We start from the raw sequence: 18,802 nt of genomic DNA on the forward strand, positions 1-18,802 counted from the left end.
TGGGGCCTTCTACAGCACCAGGGGTTAGACTCTTTATGTCCTCTATTTCATTACTTATGTGAGTCCGTAAAGGAGGTCTTAATCCACAACTGGAGCTCAGTATGGCATTTTGGCTTGGAAATAACCCTGAAAAAATTTGTCTCCTAAAACCAAGTAAAGAGACAACAGCTTGGCATAGAGCTGTATGCAATGACATAAAAAAGCTGTTCCCATTCAGTATTTTTTCATTTATACAGTACATTTTGTAGTAGTTGTTCTTTGTCAATTTCAGGCAGCGAACTCCAGTTTCAGGATGACTAACTGGTATCAAAATTCCTCCCATATTAAATAATTTTGCATTAGATTTCAAGAACTGTGCAAATTCAAGTTTCAGATACAGTTATGTGAGCAACAGTTGTTTCACTGAAATATTTTATTTTATATACACAGCTGCAATTCATTTAGGCAATAGAAAGGTCACAAATACTCTTACTGACACTTGATTTGACACATTTACTTTGATAGAAACCAAACACTACAAAAAGGAAGAATAATAATCATTAAGAACACATTTAAAGTAAGATTATTATTACAACTAAATTACAAATGATATAAATATTTGATTATTTATAATCCCTATGCATTCAACATTTCTAATCTTAGGAGTACCGTTATGGCAGAAGAGGATGGCTTTTAAATTTAGGTTGTTCTTATTACCATGGAAAGTATAATTCAAAACTATCTAAATTTAGACACTACAAACTAAATTCCGAGTCTGATTATGAATTAACTAGAGTAGAACTGCATCATAATATCACTGCTATGGTGCAGCTCTGGCACTTGTGTTTACAGAGATGGTGCACTTCTGAAATTCTAAAGCCACACGGCCAGTTATCAACAGATGTTCTGTGCAGCTGAAGGTGAAGGTTGTAAGAGGAACTGATTGCAGTTCTGTGCTGCAGGGAGGGAACCATATCCCATTTAAACTTCCATCTCTCCCTCTGGAGTTACATATTCAGAATAGATGAATGCTTTTCAGAAAAAGATCAAGAAAGACTCAGAGATCAAAAGCCTTCGCACCTGTACCTGCACATTTCCCTGTCTCTCTATTCCCTTCCTTTTTGGTTTCTTTGCTGTTTCTCAATCAAGTGTTTGGTGGTGGCATCTTACAATAACTGGATCCTGTATTTCTTATTTTGGATAGGAAATACATCAGTTCAATTTCCAGTCCAATTCTGTGGACTTCTGAGAGCTCTGTGAGTGTATGGAAGTGCTGCTGTTTTAAAGGACACAAATGCTTAAGTCAGATATTATGAAGTTCTTCCCCATTTTCTAAGTAGTTTGGTGTTTGCTTAGACCTTTCTTATTCTCTGTTTAAAACAAACCTTTTGCTTTTGACAGAAGACCAAGTTTCCAGGTTTTACTTTTTTTCCAAGTGTCTGGAAACATTTATAATCTCATCTGCAATTCTGTTTCCTCAAAAGATTTTTGTAAATAATATGAAAATCTCAATATACCTTTAATTCTGTGAAAAAGTGCTTTTCTGTTTCTCTGTGACGTATGTTAAGGTATCATTTTCTTCACACCATTTTATCAGACCAGACAAATCACAGCAGACATTTTCCCCAGTTACCCAAAGGTCATATATTTGCTGTAGAATATGCAGAACACTTACTCTGTTCCTTCTATTTCCAGCTATTCCTATTGATTATGAACCCAACAAGATGCCTTTATTGTTCCATATAATTTCTTTCATAACTTGGAAAAAGCTGCCAAAATACACATAGCTTAAACAGACTTATCTGCTCAAAAGTTAAGTGAGGTGGGTGAAAAAAACTTCTCATGCCTGTACTGAAGACACATTGCAGAGAAAAAAAATACAGCACAGAGGATGGTGCCAAGCTCAGCAAGTTAAATGGTGGAAATAGGCCAAGAACAGCATTTGGAATTTCTGTTTTATTACATATAGAGTATACTCTATTTTGTTAAATAAACCATAATCAGTTGGCATTTCACACAAGTAATGTGACATTTTCATCATTTTTTGTATTTATCAAATGAGTAAAACAAAGGAGCAAAATGCTGGCTTCAGTAAAATCTATAAATTACACAGGCCCTCCTTTTGAATAGCATCCTTTTGGGTTGTGTTTGACATGAAAATTGAAATGTTTCTAGTCAAAGTTCATTTTGATATCCTAGATTTTAACAACATGCTTCTTAAGTATCTGAATATTTGGAATTACTCAATAATTACTCTGTATTTCTTGGCATGGGATAGATTCTTGTGGGCTGGATTTGTGTGGCAAAGACATGTAAGCGCAGTTTTTTAGGAGCCTAAACTAACTGTGAAGCATTGCTTCAGTTGACAGAAATTCAAAGATTACAGCTCATCATTATTTATCACCTCTGGAACAGGAAAAGCCATTGCTGCAAGGTGCCTCATGCTCTTGTCTGAAGTTCAGGGTTCCATGGCCTGAGCCACAGTTTTACATTGCACAGAGATGGCCACAATTGCTTAAATCTCCTCTTAAACAGACACCTGACTTGCCACAAAGAAGGGAGGAAGACACAAATTATTAAATTATAAAACACTGCCTTCAATTCTGTTTCATGATTAATAAATCTTATCATACATACATATTTAAAAATATATTTTGAAATGCTACATATGAACTGAGAATAATATTGGTTCGTTTACCACCATATTGAGTGGCAATGGTATTAGAACAAGGAAGTTTTAAATTAATTGGCAAAGCTAGCATAGCTTTTCAAATATAAATAAGTATTTTAAAACACCTCAGTGATGTTTAGATATTTTAAACCAAAATAAAGCAAAAATTGCATACTGGCAGTCATTCCTGCCCAAACGGTGCTTGCATTTCCTGCACTGCTCCATGACACTCTAGTACAAAATGGATGCTTACACCCACACAAATGGAACTCTGGGGCAGGGGCAACAGGTTCACTTCTGTGCGTGTGATTACTTTATTGCACGTGTCACATGAATCAGAGACTGCAGATATCCCAGTCAAAACACCTTCTAGATCTAGACACCTAATGATTTGGAGACTCTGCAATGAACATTTTGTACTATAAGCTTTTAAAGGAAACAACTCCATCAGCTTCGCTTACGAATTATTTGTGCAAAAGTACAGTATTTCATAAATAAACTTTACCCGAATATTACAGAAAAAAGCTTTGGGATACGCGAAATATTAATACAGTGACAGCTGAGCTGCAAAATTAATTTAGGTATATACAGTAATACACTCCCCAGTTCTTCTCACAGATGTACATTTAACCTCCCTGAGTCCTTTTCCATACTTAGCAACACGATGCATTCCCAGATGCTTGCTCAGTAACAGCCACAGTAGCTTCAGCACTAGAGAAAAGGGTGGAAAAGAGCACATCAATGTGCACTTCCTGTCACTTGCCAGGGATTTTTAGCTTACTGTACTTTAGCTTCCAGGAGCCCACTGGTGATGACAGGCCCGTGGCCACTCACACAGGCCCCGACGTGTCTCAGTGAGTCTGCCCCCAGATAGGCCAGCAGCAGCTCCGTGTGGCGGATCAGCAGCTGGGTGAGGTCTTCAGCCAGGCTCTCCATACTGGAGTACCTCACCTTTTCAAAATCAAAAATGTCTTTGAGGAAGAAAAGCACTTGATCCTAGTGGGGGGAAAAAAAGGAAAAAACTTGTTTTCAGTTACAAGAGGGAGAAAAAGTATGCAATGCTAACAGCTCTTTCTTTACCATGTTCCCTAAAAGCATCAAATTATGTATTATTTTGGTGCTGAGACAGAAGTGTACTGAAACAGCCTTTGCAAAACAGTTCCAGGCTTAAAACATTCACACAAAAGCACTTATTTCCTGTGGTTTTTGACTGCCAGCCTTAATCTTCAGAAAATGCAAATGTATACTAATAAATAAAATCTTATTTTTATCAGAAAGATTTAAATTTTTTTTATTTATAAGAGCGGTAATTAAAAAGAAATTGCAAACCTTGAAGAAGCAGCATAGGTCATACAGGGAATTTCTAGGGCCCAAAAAGCCCCAGGCCAAAACAGGACTGATATGTTCACATATAGCATAGAAATGTGCAAAAAATCCGTCAGGCACCTAGTGATTTAAAAATCATAGATGAAAATTACACATTAAATTCATTATCCAGCTCCATTACTCAGCATTAAGTCTTCATAAAAGCCTAACACTTCCCTCCTTGGTCTAAGAAAAATCCTCCAAAGGTAAGGGGCTGTGGCACAGAGGGTGCAGAAGGGGCTGAGGGGAGGCTGCAGCAGAATTCCTGGTGCTGGTGAGGAACGTGGTGCTTTGGGCAGGTAATGGGGCAGGACAGGATGGGAGATGTCCTCCTGTGGGAGATGTGGCTGAGAGTCCCAGCACAACCAGGTGAGATACAAGAATCATGACCTTAGCTGTGCAGGTGTCTGAGATCTGTGTGTGGGACAGGAAGTCAGAGGAGGGACTGACACCACCACCCACTGGACCAAAATCAGGTTTAGGAAAACCTTTCAGTTAAGGCTTTTTGCTAAAAACAAGTGTTAGGGCCCCAGAAGCTAAACTTCCTCAACTGGCAAACCTCTTGTCTAAATGAAGTCTAACAGGATGAAGGGTTGATCACTCATTTATTTTCCCAAAGCTACAAAGAGAACTTCAAATTCCTAGCAGATGATCAATACCTTTGTTCCATATAATTTGAAGGGGAACTTACCTTCATTTGCTGTCTTTTTTGCTTCAGTACTGACCAACAACTTGAAGCCACAGCCTAATTGTAAAAAGAAAATAAAGCAATATCCAAATAATTTTCCATCTCAAAAGAACTCATCTGCAGAATACTGCATTTCTATATTCTACATTTTGGGGACATATATTTTCCTCAGTTTCAATCTTGCAATAACACAAAGTTTAAAACCATAAAAGAGCAGCTGATATAAATAACAAATTTATATGTAGTTCATACTTGCCATTCCAGATCCATCTTTGCAACATTTTCGTTAGTTAAATTCAAATGTAATTTGGCATCCTTGACTGATTTTACAGCTACCACAGTTAGCAACACTCACTGGGTTTAAGTGAGGACCATTCTTATATATTAAAGTATGTGCTCAGACATCAGTAACTATTTTAGAAATTAAATGGCATGTGAACACATTGAGATGTACTTTTTCATTTTAGCAAAAACATTCTTGCAATAGCTTCAGATTCAGCTATGGAGCTTTGTCCAAATATGGACCTGTGGAATACAATATACCAATATCAGTTCTGGGCTTTTTCCCCTCCTAGCCTCTAACTATCCTCATCTGACTCCCCTCAGTACTGCAAAGAGAATTTAACACAGACAAAGCACAATATTACCATATAACTACAAATATATATATATATATATTATTTTTATGTTTTTCCTCTAGAGGGAATATTTCAATTGAAAAACAAAAATAAAAGGAAAACTTGCATTTTACAGATACAACTGGATGAAATGACAGTAGTTTCTGTACCAGCTGACCACGGCAGTAGCCTGTGTCTCCAACAGAGGGATGAGATCTATTTGGCAATTAAACAGGTATGTATGAAAAATCATGAATAGCAATCAACAGCTGAATTGTGTTAATTTACTTTGGTTTCCTTGCAACTTCATCCCTTATTGCTGAATTTGGTCTATGAACCAAAACCTGGACCTGATGTGTAAGACGTGGCTAACCAACTCCCCTTCTAGAATTCTACTTCCTCAGAGAAAGGAAGGACAAGTTGAAGTATTTTCTCCAATGCATTCAGTCAGTCTCTGCTTTTGTCCCAGATTTGTTACTTTTAAATTCCTACTATGAAAAACCTGACAATACAATCTGTTAAATTCTTTTGAGGAAGATCTCAGGTACATACTCAGTATACATTGCACTGTACTACAGATCAATTAGTATGATAATTGCACAGGAATACTTACTGTTTCTTTAAAAGAAGAATTTAACCAGCGGTTATTTACTACATTCTGTATAGATATGGGTGGATTTTCTAAATCTTCAAATGAATCCATTAATATGAAGTCCAGAACAACATCATAAAAATTCAGATTTTTCACCTATATTAAATGAGAACATGATCTAAGTAACCTAGTTTCTCTTTCAGCAGTGGAATTCAGCATGCCCCATATTGTAATGCTCTATTAACATGCAGATTTGCAATTGTTTTTGATGAATATTAAAAATACTGTGTCACTAAAAGAGAAGTAAAAAAAAAAATTCTGCTATTAAACTGGTGAATGCCATTTCTCTAAATCATCAATATAAAAAATAAAGAGTTGCCTTTCCCACAATTCTGGACTGTAAAAAGGTATTTTTAGATCCTATGGCATTAGTAAGGGTAAAAGCATTTTTCAGAAGTGCAACTCACTCCTCTAGCAGCAAGTTCCATTTCAGTATTATCCCAGTGATCTGTTTGTTCCAAAAAATATATCATTTCATCAAAGACATCTTCAAATTTCTTTGGATTCTGTAAAGTAAAAGCAATGAATATCAAGTAAATGTAAAAAGAAGTATGTTTGATTTTCCCCTAACAGTGAATTCAGGCAGAAGTTACATTAACAAAAAAACATTGGTTAAAAAAAGGCTTTTACCTTTCGTGCTTTCACAATTAAAGCAGACAAAATTTTTCTTCCACTTTCAGCAAGAAATATTCTGTTTGCTGTTTCTGAAAGAATTATCTAGAAAGGGGTTCAGAAAATTTAGACAGGTTCATTCACAGGTTATACCAAGTGACCTTAACCATTTCAATCAATTTTCATGTAATCATCACTTCTAGTACAGTTACCAAGTTCCTAATAAGCCTTGGGTGCAAAGGTTCCAAAGCTAATCATAAAATCTGACTTCTCTGCATATACATCTCATTTCAGAATGGTAAAAATGTAAAAGCAACAAGAAAAAATTTAAATACAGATTATGTTATAAAAATGCTTGCACAAAGAGTAGCAGTCAGTTTCAACACCATGTATTTTAGTTAAGGCTTAATAAGACAGACAAATCACTCCTTACTGTTTACCTGAAAAGCTTGTCGAATACAATGAAGCTTAGCCAGGAAGTCACTGTCTCCTAGACATTCAAACATTTCAGTCCTACGCAAAATAGAAAGGTTTTCAAAGACCATTAAAAAAAGCAGCACAAGAATACCCATCTAAGTCTAATTGCTAGAAAAAATATCTAGTATAAGCAACTTCTACAAAGTGCTTTCTAGCTAGAATATCAAACTTTAATTCTTGCTTCTTCTGGAAATAAATAGACATAAATCAATACCTTAACACCCGTGAATAAATTTTGCCTTCTTCTGCCAAGTGCATGGCTTCTTCATACAAGGGGCAGTGGCAAAGGGAATCCAGACCATATGTGCTACGAATCTCTCGGTGCTCTGAAAGCTGAAAAAAATAATTTATGGAAGTTTATTAAAGAACTTGCTGAAATAATTTTTGTAATGATAAATCAAAGTTTTCCTGATGTTCTAGTGAAAGGTGCATCCTTTTCTGGATCTGCTTAAAACAAAGGGCTTACAATCAACAGATGAGCAGAACAGATACACCAGCTCATGAGAGTTAACTTTGTAACTCTTAAAATCTGAAAGCTACAGTTTAAAGTTTCAAAACTTTTTAATTAAAAAAATAAAAACAGCTTATTTTTGTGTTTAATTGGCCTAGTTAAGTTTTTGAATTGTCTAGTTAAATAAATCTAATGGGTCTCAAAGCTGTTAAAAGAAAATTATTGCCAGGACACAAAGTACAGAATGATTGCACCATACAATTCTTTAGGAAGCTGGAAATAGTAACATCCTCCCACCCCTGTTTTAGTTTCAGTGGTAATTAAGTCTGCCAGTTACCAAAGCACACTGTATAAACCATGAGCATTCAGTGTTTTATACTACAGGCCCCCTAAAAGGTTTTCATTATTAGCAGTTTTAATTCTATGGTTAACATAGAAATAAACATGAACTTGCAGACATTTTTAAAAAAAGAAAAAACCAAAACCAGTTCCATAAATCAAAGCACATAAATAATACAGAGAACTCCTGTTTACAGGATAGCATATTTAATCCACAATGTAGAGCTATAATTTCATGACAAAGATTACTTCATATTCTTAATGATAAAAAAATTCTGATGTTTGCACATCATTCAGTTTAGTTAACAACCAGAAAATTAATTCTAGCTTTTATTTATTTTTTTTTAATATCCTGCATGGGGTAAACAAACCTGTGTTTCTAGGCTACTAAAACTGAGCATAGAAACATCTTTAAAAATAAGGTAATCAATCTCAAGGTAATCAAACTATGTAAAAGATTAATCTCTTAGAATGACTTTAAAAATCATATTGAAGTATTACTTTATGTTAAACCTCCATTAAAATTTTCAAGTAAATAAATGCTGAGCAGCTTCTCCTGTCACTGAGGTCATACAGCCAAGTCTGATGAACTTCAGGCAGATCACCTTCTTCAGATATTTATGAAACTGACTGAGTGTGACTGAATTAGAACTGGTGATTTCTATGCTGAGATGCAGGTAACCTTCATCTGCTGCCAGCACCTGAGGTGATAACATCTTTACACATGAAGATGGCTGATCACTGCCTTTGGGGTCACAGATTAGCACAAGGACTGATACCTGGGAATTGAGTGAGGCCCTTGATTATATTTAATTATATTTTATTTTTTTAAAAGAAAACAGCAATTTCTCTCATGTTAACAGATGAAATAGAGTATCAGGAGAGAAAGGTCTAACTGTTCTTTCCCTGAAAAGATGGTTTTGATTACAGATTGAAATTCCAACAAATAATATTTGGAAAGGAGGAACAAATTCCTCTACCAGTGACTTCTCTTGGCATGCAAAAAGTGAAGGGGAGAAAAAGCAAACAAACTGAAAACCAGAAACTAAATGTTTAACTAGAAAAGGTAATTCCAGACAGGCTCTGAAGTTGCACCATTAATGCTCCTGGAGTCATCAAGGATTTTCTTTTGATGACTTCTAGTATTTAAAAATATATTGCCATATCAGTATTTCATATGTAGACGTAAGAAGTATATAGATGTAACATAGATTATTATGCTTTAAATGTTTTTGCAACCAGTAGGGGCCATTCTTTGAGGTTAAATAAGGTGAAAGTTTGCCTATATAAACATCCTGCCTAAAGTGAAACTCCTTAACGATGATTTGTAAAGATACACCCACATTTATAATGTAGAAGAATTCAGCTACTAGGAAAATTGACAAATCATGTTCAATATTTAACAAAATGCACAGCATACAACATCTTCTAGGTAAGAACCTCCCCAGATGACATCAAAAAAAACCTCATTGTAAAAGTCTCTGAGGACTTGCTACTACCTTTGAGGAAAAAGGTGGGAAGAAAGGTTAGTTTTCTGTTAGATGGCTCACTGTAAGTACCTTATATAAATTGGCATGTGTTCATTATATTTACTCAGGTACCTGCTTTTTACCTCACTCGGTACTCCTAAGCACCACATAACCCTCCTCAGCAGGGACTGAGTTACCAGAAAGCTCCAGCCTCCAGCACCTTGGCACCACAGGTAAGCTGGACTCTTGAAAGCTCCCCAAGTCCTTTCCTGCCACTCTGTAGTGTTCACTCTGTGCACAGCCACTGCCACTTTGAGACTCTTCACACAGCTCTAGGGATGGCAAGGAGCTATGGCACAGCTCCCAACAGCGCTGGCAGCAGCCAGGAACACAGAAGCTTGTGATGATGGACTGGACATGCCAGCCTCTAAGTGTCTGCTACTTCCTCAGTGTCAGGGAGGTAAACAGAGAATGAAAATGCAGACAAAGAAGAGATAAAAGATGGTTGTCACTATAGCAGCAATCTCATCTCATCTAAAGTAAGGCTTGTATCCATTCAAGGCTCAAGAGAGACCAGTTGGTGACCACTGCAAGGACATTCATGATGACCTGCAGTGGATACCTAAGATCATGTTAAAATAACACACACATCTTCAAAACTCCAAAGCTTGTAGTTCTAACTTGTGTCTAGTTAGGCCTGCCATGCTGCAGACCAGTCTCTGAAGATTACAACATGGATTTGTTCAGCTGCCAACCAGTTTTCTCAGGACAGTTCAGCTTTAGGGGTGTATCTGCAGTAAATAAATGCTGAAATCATTGCTCTAAAACATCAAACCTTTGCCCCTTGCAATCACTTTTAGGTCTGGGATGCCCAGACTGCTTTGGTTTAAGGAATGGGCTCAGTGCTCTTATTTGCCACCCACAAGTTGTTTCTTAATAAATAGAAAAAATTCCCAGCTGTGCAGCAAGACCTTGTTGACTACCAAAATAACCACCTACATGAATGTAACAAAAATAAACAATGCTAGACCTTTTAGGAATTCTTGTGTGCTTCCCCTAATAGAGAGGTCACTTTACTGGCACATTCAGCATTCCTTACATTCTGAGAAATTATGTTTACCCTATATTAAAAAAGCTGCTGATGATCTCTTTAAAATAGACTGAAGTGGTGCGTTCCACCTAAGGTCTGGAAGAAAACAGGAAGACTGATACTGATAAGAAACAGCAAAGGCTTTATTGACAAGTCTAAAAAAACTCCCAAGCTTTGGACTAAGTTAACATTTTAACTAGGAAAGCAAAGTTTATTTGATAATAAACCTAAAGATTCAGTACTAGTTAAAACTTAAAAATAAGACATGATAAATGCATGTGCACTGACAACAAAGAAACAGCAACAAAGCTCATTGTCAGGGATAGCAGGCAAGAGGCTCTCTTAGGAAGATAGAAAAGAAGCCAGGAAAGAGAGGGCAGAGGCCTTTTTCTGGCACACTCACTGCTGCATTGTTGCCAAAGGTGGCAGCTATTTTGATCACAGTAGATGGGAAAGCAAGACTATGACAAGCATACTAATCCTCATCAGCACAAGCTGATGGCAGCCAGGCTCAAATGGGGAAGAAAATACAACTATTTATCACAGTAGTAGCATTAATAACTTAATTAGGGCAAATAGTCCTGTTTACCATCCCTTCTGCAGTGCTTCTAGAGCCTGTGTTTAAGAATAGAAGCCTGTCTGGTCATGGGGATGGCAAATGTGTCTGAATTGTCTTTACAAGGATTCAGGCACCTGTGTATCGTAGGTGTCCAGCCAGGTACAACTCTGTATGAGAAGTCATCAAACCAGTGATCCTCAGCACCCTCCTGATCACTAGCCAAGATGAAGTTTTGGCACACCCTCCTGCTATCCTGTAGAGCTCATCAAAAGGGCATGTGATGCAAACCCTGCCAAACTGTCCCAGTTTTGTACAGCTCTTTCCTATATTTTGTTCTAATATAACACAGCATGACATTCTTGTTGTCTCCTAAGCAGTATCCCTATCAATTTCCATTCAAGCATCTATCTGTGTCTTGTTCTATGAATGTTCTCTGTCCTGCAGGCAGGGAGCTAAATTTGACCTAAGTGTGTGTCAGCACTGAAACATGAACACGGTTTCCAGTCTCCAAAATCAGAGTCACACAAAATACTGAGTCCTGCTCCTTGGGACAGGATGCAGAGTAGAAGGAAGCCAAGGAACTGTCAACACACAGCTTGCAGTGTGATGAGGCCACAAAAAATGGTGCCACACTCTAATTTCCTGGAAGGCGAAATTATTAATTCCAAATGGGCATAATCACAGAGCAGTATAAACACACATATGAATTTCAGATTGAAAAACTTTGCTAAACATTTCTATCAGAACATGGAGCTCAGGATAGTTACTAATACTGTAACAGCAATCAGGGAGCTTATAATGAAAGAACTGTGTTATTTGGCCCTTAGGTGAGACAAATCCAAAGCTGAAAAAGTCTCTTAGTCTAAATTAAAACATTGCTCTGTTTCCCTAGTGCAAGGAAAAAAATAAATTAAAAAGTAGATAAGCAAGAGGAAGCTACTTGACATCATCATGTCTAGAATAAAAGATTCTGGCATGTCAATTCTAATCCTGTTAAATGAAAGCAATTAGTGTTCTCTACTAATAGCTGAATACACTGGGAAGTCATTTTTGCTCCTCCTCATTGCCATAATGTAAGCATTTCCCTGACACACACACTCCTGAGGATGGACAAAATATTAAATTGAGGTGTTTTTGTACAAGAACACCAATTCACAGCTTTCTTTTCCCTGCAGCACACAATGATGCCCTGTAGCTACAACTACAGAGTTAACTGAGCCTGTAGTTTAAGCCTAGTGGCTCCTATTTAACCCAGAACATTGATGGTGTTCTAGCTCAAACACCAAACTGCAAGCTGTTCATGTTCTGTTAATCTTCAGAACTTCTGCCACTAGATTCTTCAGTAAAATCAGAGAAAACAGAGTTTTATTCTATTGGCAAAGGCTAGAACAGCTGGAAAGGAAGAGAAAATCTTTGTAACTTTGTCCTGGAAGAGCAAGTTGACAGAAGTGGCTTTGAGGTATCAAAACATGAAGAATATTTTCAGAATACTTAAAGACAATTACATGTCCAATTTTGATTCCAATATTTTTTAACAGATCCTGGGACAATATACCTTCAGGAGAGGATGATGAGTCCACTGAGGTGATACATCCTGGGGTTTTCTATTTGCTTGGTTCACTGGTTGGTGTTGCCTTTTTTTTTAAGCCAAGCAGCACAAATGAGCATAAGGGAGTGCTCCCATCCTCACATACTTGCAAAAGCATTATGAAAGTTCATGGGAAAACAAACAAACAAACCAGACACAAAGTGTAGAAACTATAACGGTTTACAGCTCCTCACATGAGCTGGTAGAGTTGAAGCAAACTTGAATTGTAGTCTTGTCCAAATTACAGCAAAGAGTAACCAGTCTCTATGGATACAATCCTTGCTAGGAATGGATGCTAGGCACCACAACTTAATGTGAGTTACTAAATCAAGGAAATCACAATTTAATGTGAATTACTAAATCAAGGTAATTGTCTTACGGAAAAACAAACCCTATAATAGACAGTCAAAACAACTGCAAAGAATGTGTGTGCAATTCTCTCTTTTTGCAACTGACCTCAGTAGCTTAGTTGTAGTGTGTACATGAGAGCAATATCTATCACAAAATAGATCTTTTGAGGCCAACTGCCTCTCCTGTTTTTTGGAGAAGAGTGCTATTCAAGATCACTTCAGCTCCCCAGAGACTATAGAAGGAGGTACTCCTCAAGCAAGGAAGTGTGTCAGTGCTCATGAGCCTCTTTCAAATACTTCAAGGGAGCTGTAGCAGACTTCAGCTAATAGGCTGTTACCCAGAGTTTGTTATGTATCCTTTGTGCTCTCATCCCAGAGGATTAGAGCAAGTTAGATGAAGCACATTAGGTTGCCAAGGAAGCTTCCCAGTGTGGCCAGTCAGGAGGCTCCCTGGCAGTGCCACTCCACCCTCAGGGACTGTCCCACAGCTGCAGGGAGCTGTGGGGTCCCCGCTCACCTCCCCGCACACCCACACAGCCAGACAAGCTTCCCCCAGCCTGCCCCAGGCTCCCAGAACAGCCTCAGACCTCTGGTTCCTTCTAAGCCATTTAATCATGGTGCAACAACAGAGTAACAGCTCCAACTGGTGCCTTCATACTGTGCATGGAACATGCTAAAACAGGTAGCTGTCAATTTCTTATCATTTCCTCTCAAAAAAAAACCCCTTCAGGTCAAAACAATACAAAGCCTTCTTCATACTCTTAACAGTACGGTAAAGTAATAGGAAAAAAGAACAGAAAAATAAAAATCATGGTGAAAGGAGCTGCAGCCTCAATTGACTGCTTCTTCACTCATGAAAATGTGATCTATTTTTCAAAAGCAATTTTTGTTTAGGAGGATTTGGGAATGCATTATGCCAGTACACAAAAGAAACCCCAAAACAACCGGTTCCAACAAAGCCTGAAAAGCTCTTTTTTCTCCATAAGAGAAATATATTTTTGTTTACAACGATTAGCAAAAAATCAGGATTCTTCTGTTGACTGTTCAAATAGATCAATAAATCTTTAAAAAAGCAATCTTTAAGAGTCTTACCTCAGCGGTGGAAACAAAGGAGTCCGTGGATGCAATGCTTAATGTATCTCGAAGGCAGAAATCATCCGCATTATCCTTTACAGTAATGTCTGTATTTTTATCTTTAAAATTAAAAAAAAAAGAAGTTTATTAGACTATCAGAAAATTCCATTTAAGTCTAGAAAATGTGTTTCATGTGTACTTTAACCCAGTATTTCATTTGGAAGGCATAACATTGTACTACTGTAAGAGTAAATTCTTTTACAACTCACTAACATATATAAAGGTGACTGTATGTTTTGCCTTTAAAGTGGATTTTCAAATATCATCCACAATGAACTGGAAGAAAAAAAAAAAAAGACTTTGGCAAAACCCTTGGTCTTCTTCTTTTATAGACTTCTGACAATCTCTCTGTCTTATGGTATCACTTTATTTGATATATTGATCTAGACCCTCAGTGAAGTTTTTGACTTGGCTGTGTTATGTAACAAACTGTTCAATGTCCTAGCCACCACTTTTATTTTTCTAAACAGAAGTCCATAGTTGAAAAAAACACCAGCACATTTTAGTTTCACTTGAATTTGTTTCACTTTCTACTTCTCATGACTTTTTTCACTTGCTGGTTCTTCTGGAGAGCAAGTGAAGCTTTTACTCTTCACTGCATCCTCTTTCCTCAAAAAGCTTCTCCATTCAAATAACACATCCATAAGTTTTTCCTACAGTACAAGAATTCTCAAAGCCTTTAAAATAACTGATATTTTTTTCTTAAAATCATCGGCAATACAGTTTCTTTCAGTTCTGCTTTACTTTATTCTCAGATTTTAACTGTTGCACTTCTTGGATTTTTTTGTTTTCACCATATATAAACACTTTCACAGAAGGATTAAATTCGTAAGTCTGTAAGTCAGTTACTTTGGCTTGATGTTGCCCATCCATTGATACATTCCCAGTAGAGCAGATGCACTTATTTTGGGTTACTTTACCTTCAGACATTACACATGTGTTCCTAAAAGTCTGTTTTACCTCCAAGAGTCAGCAGCAACCAGCTACCCAGTGTCATCCAGACCTGTTGCTAGGGCAATACCTCATTAAAAACACCATTACATAGTGGAGTGGCCAAATGCCAATTTACTGGGATGGTTTACTCATCACTTGAAATGCTACAAAGCCACATTACTTAACTATTACTTTGGTGGTTGTTATGGTTTTATTAGTTATGGACTTGGAATGACAGCTCAAAAACTGCATAGAACAAATATCTGTCTTTGGGAATATTCACTGAGGGAAAAAATTATTCAAAGTTTGGACAAAGATTTTACTAGAGAGAGTTAGGCAAATTATAATCACGACTTCACCACTATTCATATGAAGTCTGATCTTTTCAGCTCATTCTTACTAGTTCTTTCTTTTGACATCTTAAAACCAAGAGGAAAAGTACTGCAGCTTCCAAGTTGGTTGAGAAACAAGCACATACTGAAATCTGAAATGCTGGGAGAGAAAACCAAACTGTGGCTTGTAAAGCACTAGCTTGAGGTCTGCCTAGAGTAGATGGGTAACATGATGTTTCTTTTTTATTTTTAACACATGATTTGCATTAATTCTCTTCTAATATAACATTAGATGATTTTCCAATATAATTTTTTCATAAAAAAGTTGCTGAAATTGCAATAATACTGTTTAACCCAGGCTAGTACAGTCATCTATAGCCTGGCTGCAGATCTTTTGGCTCTCCTTTTGCTTAAGTTGCTTTTACTGTAATATGTGAGTTTATAGCTCAGTAACAAGAACATATCCCCAGACTGATTCTAAATTATTTAACTCTGGTTTATGTGGCTGATTACATATAAATGGGAATAATGCTATTTAACTGAAATTTATTCCACACACATAAAAAAGGTTTAAATGAAGGAACCACAGCCCAGAACAACACAGAATCAGGAGTTCTTCCATAGATCTCACATTCAACCTGTTATAGACCACATGAAGCTCTAGAGTTAATAAAATCTTGACTTAATCTGTCTTTGTTGAAAAACTCATACTTCCAAATTTTCTAACACAGCCTAAAACTATCACCAAGCCAGTATGTTTTTAACATTTAACATGTTAATTAGTTGAATATGGAATATCTTGTGTTTTCACTCAAAGAAAATTCTTACTCCTACAGAAAAATACACAAAATTTGCATGTTATGAGAAAGAAAAAGATTGAAAATAAGGCTGGCAATGCTGAGTGAAATAATACCTTTGGCAAGTGATATGTGCACACAAAGCACAGCTTTGCTAAAGAAAACAAAACAGCCTTGTCAGCTATTTCTGACTTTCAGGCCACCACCACCCTAATATACTAAAACATCCTTAGCCAAGCAGGTGCTTATCAATACCCACGCTGTGAAGAGAGCATGCTATTATGAAAATTCACCATGGAATTTCACTAGGATGAAAACGAAGTTACAGCTGGAGTACATACCATGCAAGTACCAGCAGAACATTCTTAGACACAAGAACACGGAAAAAAGAGACAGTGGCACAAAGAGACTCCTGGAATGAACAGCTGCAAGATGAACCCACCCACCAGTGCCTGCAACTGCTCACACACTCATCCCTAGTTCTTATGGATTCTAATAACCTCAGGAAGGGAATACTAGCAAGTATGTGAGCTTCAAATATACTATACTTATTTGAGGAGCCAAGGAGTTATTTTGGGTTCACTTATATTTGTAAAGAGGATGAAGTAGAGTTTCAGATGTTGCCATTGTGGCTCTTGATTGTAGTTTGTTTAAATGTATATGTGGTCCTTAAATTAGATAAAGGTATGAAAAAAAGAGAACAATATGGAGGACTGCTAAAGCTTGTGAAATTACCCCTAGCTTTATCAGGTTTTGAAAACAACTCTATTTAAAACTAAACAAGATTTAAAAAACCCAAACAAACCAGAACCAAGCTATTTTCACATCTATTTACAAAGTACTAACCTAGAATAATTATTTTTGTTCTGTTAGGTTTTCATGGTAAGGCAGAGCACAAAGCTAAACTCTCAGAGCAAAATCTGACCTTCATAACTGCACAGAAATTAACTTTTTAGTATTCCGCTGGGAAGTATTCACCTTCACATGATGTTTTAAAACTCTGAAAACCATTTCCATGTTATCTTCCTGCCAACCCTGAATGAAACATGGCAGGAGTTCACAAGTGAGTTTGGCACTTAGCTGACACATTTAAAAAAGGAAAGCACTTACCCACTAGTAAAGAACACACTGGGAGTTACAGATTTTAGTTCCAAGTACCACCATTAAAGCCATGGCTCCCTATTCTGCCCAGCCCTATCCCTTCAGTGGAAAATCAGTGCAGTTAATATATCACAAGCAGGAAAGCAGGACGAAAAAGGAGAAACTTTATAGACTCTGAAGAGGAAAAAACCTTGCAAAAGAATCCACTTATGAAAAGTCATGGTACCCTCAGAGCAGCAGGGGCCCAGTGTTTTGCCAGCCCACGTTGTGCGCTCAGACCCCTTCGATGTGTGGCTTCCTGCCCAGTGAAAGGAATTACAATAATCCAGTTCAGACAGCAACAGCAGCATGAATCAACACAGTTCAGTTCCATGAGAGTGTGCCACAGTCTTCTAGCTAGTCACAAGTGGCACAGTGGTTTTCCACCCCTTGCTGAAACATCCAAAAGCAGCTTTATTTACATTTATGAACAGTCATAATTTTGAGACTGCTGATCATCACTACTACCAAGTAGCTGCTAAAGTATTAAATGAAGTCTTACAGGATGCACCCAGAAAGCAGTGAAGTTTACATCATTTTGTATTTATAAAAAGAAAACAATCCCAGCCTTCAGGTGGCCCCTTTTGAAGACTGGGTTGTACAGGCACAGGTTAAAAAGCAAGCCAGCAACGGAGCAGGGTCGCCACACAGACCACTGGAGATCTACTGTTGCATTATGTGTTTACATTCTCCAGTAAATCAAATACCTGGGGTAGCTGGAGGCACCTCATCTAAACCTGCATAAAACCAAAGCTTTTACTGACTTCAGCATGAAAATGTATTTCAGGTCAGGGTATTTTAAAAATATCTACCCAAATCTTGTACTCTACCAGTAATAGTACATCAGCATGTATCACGAGTTCAACATGTCTCTTGGTTCTTTGTTGTGACTGCTCTGACGCAAGCTGAAGTGACAGGTTTCTTTAGCAAACAAAGCAACAGTCTTCCCACACCCACCAAACCCACAGAAGATACCCCCAGCCTGGCTCTCAGTGGGTGCTCACACCTCCAGCAGGTCCCTCTTCTAACTCAGAGCTTCTGCTCACCACTGTGAGACCAGGAACTGAGCAACCAAAGCTGTCTAGTGGGGAAGAAGAACTGGGGGAAAAGGAGCACAGGAGAGCATCAGATAATCAGTGATTGCAATTTCACCTTCCTCTTAGTACTCACAGGCCTTTGTCAAGATAAATTGTGGCTGAGCTTACTGCTGAACCTTCAAATTACATCCTTAACAGAAACCTCAGTAGTTTTCATGCAGGGAGCAATCTTCTGCTTATGTGTGAACAGAAAGCCAAATCTTACTTCCTTGGAAAAAATTGACTCAACAGAGCTTTTATAATTGTTTCCAAGCAGAACTACAATTTTCAGGGTTCACATAAAAGCCTTCTACTTAAAACACACTCATACAGGTAAAAAAGGTCAAGTTTCCAAGACACTGGATTCTCATCTAATTAGCATTATGCAAAATCCAAGATGTTCTTCAGTCACAGTGCTCTGTATTACTTTGATGTTATTCTTAAGACAAAAGTAGTACAGCTGATTAAAAGCTGAATTAAAAG

At 37.4% G+C, this 18,802-nt stretch overlaps 1 protein-coding gene across 4 annotated transcripts in view; it reads right to left on the reverse strand.

Moving 5' to 3' along the window:
• Positions 1–394: 394 nt before the first annotated feature.
• Positions 395–18,802, reverse strand: part of MIGA1 (mitoguardin 1) — a 35,832-nt gene continuing 17,424 nt past the window's right edge. For 2 of the 4 annotated variants that reach the window (XM_086841385.1, XM_023932635.2), the window contains exons 8-17: positions 14,000–14,100; positions 7,276–7,394; positions 7,025–7,097; positions 6,603–6,689; positions 6,380–6,478; positions 5,934–6,068; positions 4,707–4,760; positions 3,980–4,096; positions 3,485–3,646; positions 395–3,361 (exon numbers count right to left, since the gene is read on the reverse strand). In XM_086841385.1, coding sequence (XP_086697511.1) covers positions 3,356–3,361; positions 3,485–3,646; positions 3,980–4,096; positions 4,707–4,760; positions 5,934–6,068; positions 6,380–6,478; positions 6,603–6,689; positions 7,025–7,097; positions 7,276–7,394; positions 14,000–14,100 — 953 coding nt within the window. In that variant the 3' untranslated portion in view covers positions 395–3,355. Of the gene's footprint in view, positions 3,647–3,979; positions 4,097–4,706; positions 4,761–5,933; positions 6,069–6,379; positions 6,479–6,602; positions 6,690–7,024; positions 7,098–7,275; positions 7,395–13,999; positions 14,101–18,802 lie in introns of all 4 variants that reach the window. The other 2 variants (XM_086841383.1, XM_023932633.2) reach the window with 1 other exon arrangement.

This window comes from Cyanistes caeruleus, chromosome 9 (genome assembly GCF_971803275.1).
Source record: "Cyanistes caeruleus chromosome 9, bCyaCae1.hap1.1, whole genome shotgun sequence".
NCBI lineage: Eukaryota > Metazoa > Chordata > Aves > Passeriformes > Paridae > Cyanistes > Cyanistes caeruleus.